Here is a 9,295-nt window from a genome sequence, read left to right as displayed (position 1 = left end):
TACCTTACATGCTGTGCCATATTTTTCCCTCGTGGCTTTTAATATTCTTTGTTCTGTACATTTAGTGTTTGGATTGCCACATGCTGACCACGTGCTGACCACATGCTGACCACATGCTGACCACATGCTGGCCACATGCTGACCACATGCTGAGGAGACTTGTTGTTTGGTCCTATCTATTCGGTGTTCCGAAAGCTTCTTCCACCTCAATAGGCACCGCCTCCTTTAGGACGGGGACATTTTCTTCTATGATTTTGTTGAAAATATTTTCTGTGCCTTTGTCCTGGGTTTCCACTCCTTCCTCTATTCCCATTATTCTCAGATTCGGTCGTTTCGATGTGTCGCAGATTTCCTGGGTGGTTTGTGCCTGTTTTTACTTTTTATAAGATTTAGCATTTTCTTTGACCAAAGTGTCCGTTTCTTCCATCATGTCCTCGATGCCTGAGATTCTCTCTCCCATCTCTTGTATTCTGTAGATGAGGCTTGCCTCTGAGCTTCCTGTTTGAATTCCTAAATCTTTTCATTTCCAGGTTTCCTTCGCTTGGGTTTTATTTGTTAATTAATTCTATTTCTGGTCTTGAACTGTTTTATGCATTCCTTCCACTGTGTTTTTATAGATTTCTTTTTTTAAAAGATTCATTTATTATATCTAAGTACACTGTAGCTGTCTTCAGACACCGCAGAAGAGGGCAGCAGATCCCATTATGGGTGGTTGTGAGCTACCATGTGGTTGCTGGGATTTGAACTCAGGACCTTTGGAAGATCAGTCAGTGCTCTCAACCGCTGAGCCATCTCTGCAGCCCTTCATAGATTTCTTTAAGGGATTGACTCACTTCCTCTTCAAGCATCTCCATCGTATCATAAAGGCCATTTTAAGGTCTTTTGCTTGTTTCAGCTTCCTTACCATACCTGAGCCTGCTGTGGGAGGGTTGCTAGGATCTCGTGGTGACCTTGCCTCAACTGTTACTATGTTTTTATGCTGATATCTAGACATCTGACTTTGGGAAGACTGTGATTCTGGTGCTGATATCCGGTCTCTAAACACTGGCAGGTGTTTTGTTCCTCGGTTTCTGTTTCCTCTCTGGTTCTTAGGCGGGTGTGCGTTGCCGGGTAGGAAATTCTTCTGGGATCCTGAGGGGATGGGCTGTTGAGGTGTTGAGGGGGTCCACAGGAGGGAGGGAGCAGGGCGCTCCACTAGAATCTGCTGAGTCCTTTGGGCGTGGGGGCAGAGAGTGAGGGGAGGCAGGTGGTCTGCTACAGAGTTGAGGATCAGCCTGGGGGATTAGATTTGGAGGAGAGGAAGGAGAGTTAGCCTCGCTGCCTCCCTTGCTGGAGTGGCCAGATTCATTTTATTTTTAACTATGCATATATGTGTGTGTGGATGTGTGCCGCGTGTAACTTCCCTCAAAGTCCAGAAGATGATGTCGGATCTCCTCTAGCTGGACTTAAAAGCGGCCGAGAGCTGCCTTCATGAGAACTGAGAACTGAGCTGGGGTCCTTGCAAGAACTGCAAGCCCTCTCAACCACAGAGCCATCCCCGGCCCCAGCTGTGGCAGACTTTAGGATGCTTGTAAGGCAGGCAGAGAGAGCATTTGAGGCAGTTTTAACCTTTCAGCTATGAGCCTGCCTACAAAATAACATGAGGTGAATACAGCAGGAGATATCATTTAACCCTGTCCTGTGGGAATTTAAAACAGAGTTGGGGTCTGCTCTGCGAAACCCTCAGGGGATTCCATCCCTTTTCTCTGTTATAGCAGCAGGGGGCTGTGATGGTGCAAGCATCCCTAGCAGGCCCCTAAGCACCTCTGAGTCGTCTGAATGACAAAGAGGAACAACGGGGAGTCTGATCTTATGGTCATCTTGGTTTCTTCTCTCCCCTCCCCCCCACCCCCAGACAGGGTTTCTCTGTGTAGCCCTGGCTGTCCTGGAACTCACTCTGTAGACCAGGCTGGCCTCAAACTCAGAAATCCACCTGCCTCTGCCTCTGCCTCCCAAGTGCTGGGATTACAGGCGTGCGCCACCACCACCCAGCTGGTTTCTTCTCTTCCCAGCCCTTTCTTACAAATTGACTGCATCAGGCCAGGCACAGTGGCTTGGGACCCCAGCACTGGAGGTAGGGGCAGAAGGATCAGGAATTCAAAGTCATAAAGCAAGCCCAGTCTACACGAGGTATCAAAACCCAAGCGAGATGGCTGAAGGTCTGAGTTTGATTCCTAGGACCCTCATAAAGGTAGAAGGAGAAAGCCTACTCCCAAAAGTTGTCCTCTGACCTCCACAAACACACTGTGGCATGCTCATACCTACACACATGACACTCGCACAAAAAGGATAAAATATCATTTTAAAAAACCGTTGGTAGCTACTAGGCTACCAATTTCCGAGCTGGGCCGTGACCCATGCCTTTAATCTGGACAGAGGGATGCAGAACTGAGTTCAGAGGCCAGAATGGATCACAGAGTAAGTTCCAGGACAGCAAGAGTCACACAGAGAAACCCCTGTCTCGAAATACCCACTTCCCCTGCTCCTTAGAAAAAACAAGCCAACCCTTTGGTAGCATAGCCATCATCTGCAAGTGATACTTGGAAATCTAAACTTTATTCTGGCTGCCTGTGTGGATACACGATTGCTATGTCTGTGGAAGGTGAAGGCCCTATCTGATATCACAGACCTCCACAGTTAAGGAAAATGGGTCATTAATGGAACAAACTCTGTATTCTTCATCAGGAGGGCTCCTTGCTGGTAGAATAAAGCAGCTGAGTTCTTAGTCCTGGTATAAACATTTGTCTGTGGCAGTTACGGTGATACCGCCGCTAGGGGTGCCCATGCACCCTAGTTCTGAACTTTGAACAGTGAGAGGAAGGCTGCAGAAGGTTCTCGGAGAAGTTTAACTTCCTGTGGAAGAAATGAGCTTCCGGGCCACTCCTGGTTGGCCCGCTGGTGAGGGGCATGTTGGCAGTCAGCCGGTGACCACAGAAAGGGAGCAAACGCGAGACCCTGACACCGGGTGGGAGATCCGAAAGACCCGGAGCAAAGAGTCACGCAGAGAAAAGACCTTTGCGAAAGAAAAGACTACACGTAGGAAGGAATGCGTAGCCGCCCCTGGGGCACGGAAACGGAGGCTGACGTAGTCCAGGACCGTGTGCGCAGGCCTGCGGTTTAGTGTCTGCAGTAGCTCATCCCCAGTGGGGCCTGCATTCCCTGCCTGTCAGCTGACTCACTGTCGAAGCATGGCAGGCTGGTTCGCTTTCTGGGTTGGAGAGGATCCGGCTTTTGTTTTGGAAAATCTGGTCTCTTGAGCAAGAGTTTGGCCTGGAAGAACAAAGAAAGGAGGGAAGACACTGGCTTCCCTACTGTATCTGGGATTTCTCTCCTGCTGGGAAAATGGAGAGGTAGCAGGTTGTGCCCCCTTGAGAGTCACACACACACACACACACACACACACACACACGCATGCACACACGCACGCACGCACATCCTGATGGCTGGGTTGTATGCTGGCTACCTGGCTGAGAAGCAAGCGCCAAGCCTCAGCCTTTAGTCCGCCCATAAGGAGCGAGAGCACCCGGCTGGAGAGATGGCTCAGAGGTAAGAGCCTCTGCTGCTCACAACTGCCTGTAACTCCAGTTCCTCGGGATCCAAATGGCGCCCTCTTCTGGCTTACGCGGGCACTGCATGCACCTGGCGCTCCAACAAGCAGGCGGGCCTGGCACTGGAACAGCAGCTGGGAACTTACATCTTAGCCACAAGCAGCAGTGAAAGAGAGAGAGACAGAGACAAAGAGAAACAGAGAGGGGGGAGAATGGGTTTTGGCATGTTCAATCCCTAGAATCCATATTTACAAAAACAAAACCCGAAAAACCAGACATGCTTGGAATCCAGGCATGAAGATAGGAGATCCCCACTTGGGGCTCACTTGGCTGGCCAGCCGACCCTACCTGGTGAGTTCCAGTGAGAAAGTCTACCTTTAAAAAGAATGTTTTAAAACAGGTGGTGGTGGGACACGCCTTAAACTCCTGCACTCAGGAGGCAGAGGCAGGCGGATTTCTGAATTCGAGGCTAGCCTAGTCTACAGAGTGAGTTCCAGGATAGCCAGGGCTACACAGTGAAACCCTTTGTCTCAAAAACAAAACAAAACAAAAAAATGGATGGATAAATGATAGATATATAGATTTTTTAAAACCTTTTTGTTTGGTTTGGTTCTGCCTCCCAAGTGCTGGGATTAAAGGCATGCGCCACCACAGCCTGACTAGATAGATACTTTTTAAAGTGTAGTCTTAGGCACATTCCTTTATCACAGAACTTTTGAGATAAGCAGATCTCCGTGACTTTAAGGCCAGCCTGATCTATATAGTGAGCTTCAGGACACCAGAGCTATATAATGAGACCATGCCCCAACAAACAAAGAAAGCAGTCTTAGGCAAGTGTAATGGCCCACATCTTTAATCCCAGCACTCAGGAAGCAGAGGCAGGCAAAGTTTGCATAGTTTGCATAGAGATCTGGTGCCCTCTTCTGGAATCCTTGGGTACTGCACACACATGCATCCATATACATTCACGCACATATGCATGCCCACACACTCACATACGCATATACATACATGCTTAATACACACACATTAAATGTTGAAAAAAAGTGAGGAAAACTGTAAGGACTGTAATGCCCAGATCCTACACCACTATCAGGCAGAAAGTGTCTTGGCAGACTGCCCAGTGGATTTCCGCGTGTTTCTCATCTCCCGGAATGATGTCCACGGGCATCCTCACTTCCGGGCAATGTCTGGAAAGGCAAATGTTTTCCCTAGATCTGGGCGCCTTGCCATCCTGAACACAAGCAGACTCTTAGCAACGCAGGAAATGGGCAGGGGAAAGATTCTAACCAGCGTCTCTGCGCACAGAGCCTAACACACAGTAGTTAACATGGCGCGTAAGCAGGAGCTGCCTGTGGAGACAGAAGAGCCCTGAGCTGCTCGGTGCTCCCCGTGAACACAACCCTTCTGAGTCTCAAAACTGTTTGTTTTGTTTGTTTGGGTTTTTTGTTTGTTTTTCGAGACAGGGTTTCTCTGTGTATCCCTGGCTGTCCTAGAGCTCACTCTACAGACCAGGAAGCCTCGAACTCAGAAATCCATCTGCCTCTGGTTCCCAGAGCGCTGGGATTAAAGGTGTGCACCACCACTGCCCGCATGCCATGGCAATCTTGTAGAAATTGTCAGTTTCCAAGTCACTCTTCCCTCCTGCCCTGTGAGCAAGGCTTTCTATAGTATGTTTCTGCAGAGATTTATTTTGACAACCATGTAACACTCTCATTGGGCAACCATGTAACAATTCCCTCCTCCTTTTATATCTTTTGTTTCTTTTTTTAAAAAGATTTATTAATTTATTATATGTGAGTACACTGTAGCTGTCTTCAGACACTCCAGAAGAGGGCGTCAGATCTTATTACAGATGGCTGTGAGCCACCATGTGGTTGCTGGGAATTGAACTCAGGACCTGTGGAAGAGCAGTCAGTGCCCTTAACCACCGAGCCATATCTCCAACCCTCACTTTACATCTTTAATTATTATTATGTGTGTATGATGGGGGCACGTGTGTGGAGATCAGAGGGCAACTCTGTGGAGTCGGTTCTCTCCTCTCATCTTTATGTATAGTCCGGGGATTGAACTCAGATCGTCAGGCTTAGCAGCAAGCCCCTCAACCCACCAAGCCTCCCCCGAAGCCCATTCTTTTTTTTTTTTAAAGATTTATTTATTATATGTAATACACTGTAGCTCTCTTCAGACACCCCAGAAGAGGGAGTCAGATCCTGTTATGGATGGTTGTGAGCCACCATGTGGCTGCTGGGACTTGAACTCAGGACCTTCGGAAGAGCAGTCAGTGCTCTTAACCACTGAGCCAACTCTCCAGCCCCCAAAACCCATTCTTTACTGAAGTGTTCCTACATTCTTTTTTTAGACAGGTTTTCCTGTCTCTCAAACTACCTTTTGGCTCACTCACTACGGGGCTGAGGATGACCTCGATCTCCTCATCCTCCTGCCTCCACACGCCAGAGTGCTGGAATTACAAGTATGCACCACGCTTTTATATGGCAGAGGGGCGAGGAACTATGATGTGAAAGGCAGATGCTGTATCCAATGAGCCAGGACCCCAGCTCCTCTCCGGTTGTTACCAACCGTTCACAAGGTCACATCGTGTTTTCTAACAGTTCTGTGTCTTCTGTTGGCTGTGTGAGGTCTAACCCCTTCTATAAAGAGGTGGCGGGGAGGGAGTGGCCGCTGTCACTCAGTGAGAGACAGACCAATAGAGACATAACCCTCAGTCTCTGCAAGGCGGAAGTCAGGGAAAGCCAGGGCGTATCAGTTCACTGTGAACGTTTCTTTGCCGGGATGGTGTTTGTTACTTCGGGCAGTTTGACAAACTTGAATTTGGATGGTGAACACTCAGCTAAGAAGTATTCCCTGAACGTCGACAAAACCCATCCCGAACGAGAGAATGGAAACGCCTTCTCCCCTCCCCAGTCTGTGGCCCACCATGTGGGCCTGGCTTCCGGGGAGCACGCTGGGATTGTCACTATGGGATTTCTGAAGCCAGGCAGAGAAAGGATGGGGCAAATCCAGTTTTCTCAGCTTGCCGTTAGCCTGTGGAGAAAGTCAGGTGTCTTCCTCTACGGCTCTGTCATATTCCTTGGAAACAGGTTCTCTCACTGAACCCAAAACTCTGTTTTGCCTAGGCCAGTAAATGTCTCCCACCCCCCGCGCCAATGACCTGGATTACAGAAACACAGGCCACCGAGGGGTTTTACAATGGACCCTGAACTCAGGTCCTCTGCAAAGCCCTTCACCCACAAGGAATCACCCAATCTTCTTTGGCCAGCTAAAGCTGCTGCATCCCCTTTCCTTTCCGCTCTGCCTCCCAGGGGGATGGCAACAAGGATGATGGCTCTAGGACAGAGAGCCTGGTACTTCCTGTGGTGGGCGGAGCGGGAACTGAATCCCCGTGGGGTCGCTTGTCTCTGCAGGAGGTCCTGGCATGAAGCAAAATAGCTGGTGTGGGCTGACTGCCAGGATGGGCACAGTGCTGTCGGGGGTCTTCTCCATCATGGCCACTCACATGCACCTCATCTTCGAAAGGAAGCATCTTGGGAACGGCAACTGCACGGAGAACTTCCAGAACCCAGGCATCGGCGTCCTGGGGCACTTCTTCATCTGCTGGAGTTTCAGAATCGTCCTCTTCACGTCCATGGTCACCATGGTGGCCAGCTGCTTCCTCCTGTATTCCGTGTACGCCCAGATCTACGAGGGTCTCCTGAGCTACACCCTCTGGATCATCACCTACGAGGCCACCAACCTGGCCGTCCAGACCCTCACCGACGAGTTCAGCGTGGCCCTGGTCAGGGCCATGCGGTGGTTCGGCTGGGTAGCCCGTGCCTCCCTACACTGCTTCTGGCTATATTTCGTCATCATCCAAGCCCAGATCATCTACCAGAGCAAAAAACAGGGCAACATACTCACTTACCATAGGCGTATCTCTTTGGGAAGTGGAGACCATCCCCGGCGGAAATCAAAGATCATACACTTTGTCCAGCACTACAGTGAATAATGGTGGCCATCTTCCATCCCCAGAGATTCTCAGTCCCCCACAATGCATCTTTCCTTTTGGCGGGAGGATTGCTTTGGGTATGCTATATCCTCTTTAGCTTCAACCCTTTAGCTATGTCTTTTGTTATAGACCTGACAAACAAAACAATAAAAAGAAAAAAAAAGAATTCTTAAGTTTCTCTCTTGAGTTTCACCACCAATACACATAGGTAGTTTGTCAAGAAATGACCAAAGGGGCTAAAGAGACAGAACTGTGCAGTGAAGAGCACTTGCTGCCTGGGTTTGGTTTCCAGCACCCAGACAGCAGCTGACAACTGTCTGTAAGTCCAGCTCTCGGGGATCCAGTGCCCTCTTATGGACTACACAGGCACTGCACACATATGGTGCACATACATACATATATATATATATACATACACATACACACATACATATATACATATATACATGCATACATACATACACATACACACATACATATATACATGCATACATACATACAGGCATTCAGCCACTGTCCTAGTCACTGTTCTATTGCTGTGATGAGACACCATGACCAAAACAATGCTTACTAGAGCAAAATAGCATTTAATTGGGGATTTGTTTACACTTATAGAGGTTTAATCCACTATCATCATAGCAGGGAGTATGGAGGCACCCAGAGTATGGGACACACAGCTGGGGGCTTTACGTCCTACATCCTAATTCAAAGGCAGCAGGAACAGAGAGAAGCTGGGCACATATGTACATGTATGTGCATGTGTGTGTCTGCGTGTGCATGTGCATGCATGAGTGTGTGTGTGCATGTGTATGCATGCATGTGTGCGCAAGCGCGTGTGCATGCGTGTATGTGTGCATGTGCGTGTGCGTGTGTGAAGCTGAATAAAGACTAAGGGACCCTCCATTGAGATTGGTTAATTCTCTGGGCTACCATGGGCCAAACTTAGGAAAAGCACACACGTTGTACACTTGTCCCCCAACCACGTGTCTCCAACCATGGAGATGCTCATGTGCTCTTCACGTGCTGCCAGTCCAACCAGGGGTAGCTGCAAGACCCCTCTGTCCATCTCTGACCTCATCTTTGCCAGTTACTGACTTTGCCTGTCTGCTGGCTGTCAGCCACTTGGCCAGGGTCACAGCTCAATGAGTTTGCAGGTATCCCTGTCCTCACAGGATGCACCCGTAGCTGTTAACATGACAGAGGCTTAGCTCCATCTCAGTCTTTGCTCGTCTCATGGTTAGCTCCTTTTCTAAGGAGTTGCTTATATTAGATGGCATACCTAAAGAATACAGATGTTTCAGGGTGATGGTGGCACACGCCTTTAATCCCAGAACTTGGGAGGTAGGGGTAGATAGATCTCTGAGAGTTAAAGACCAGCTTGGTCTACAGAACCAGTTCCAGGACAGCCAGGGCTACACAGAGAAACCCTCTCTCGAAAATACAACAAAACTATGCAATTGTTAGCTGTCTCCAAATCAAGAACGTGTGCTATGCAGTGCCCAAAGACACCAGAAGGGGGATGCCCTCTTCTGGCCTCCTAGTGCAAATGAACAGGTGCTTGGCATAAGACACAGGAAAAAAGGAGAGACAGACAGACGCACACACACACACACAGAAGTGCATAGATGGACAGAGACTGAGACACAGAGTGGGGTGATTAAAGAAGACTGGTTGATGGCTCAGTGGTTAAGAACACAAACTG

At 48.9% G+C, this 9,295-nt stretch overlaps 1 protein-coding gene across 1 annotated transcript; it reads left to right on the top strand.

Annotated features, from left to right (window-relative positions):
- Positions 1–7,023: 7,023 nt before the first annotated feature.
- On the top strand, positions 7,024–7,606 carry Tmem217 (transmembrane protein 217). The gene has a single exon (XM_052164197.1). It carries the CDS (start codon positions 7,024–7,026, stop codon positions 7,591–7,593), a length of 570 nt encoding a protein of 189 aa, XP_052020157.1. The 3' UTR covers positions 7,594–7,606.
- Positions 7,607–9,295: the final 1,689 nt, after the last annotated feature.

This window comes from Apodemus sylvaticus, chromosome 19 (genome assembly GCF_947179515.1).
Source record: "Apodemus sylvaticus chromosome 19, mApoSyl1.1, whole genome shotgun sequence".
Lineage (NCBI taxonomy): Eukaryota > Metazoa > Chordata > Mammalia > Rodentia > Muridae > Apodemus > Apodemus sylvaticus.
The sequence above is the reverse complement of the archived record's forward strand: the minus strand, read 5'-3'. Positions and strand labels throughout refer to the sequence as shown.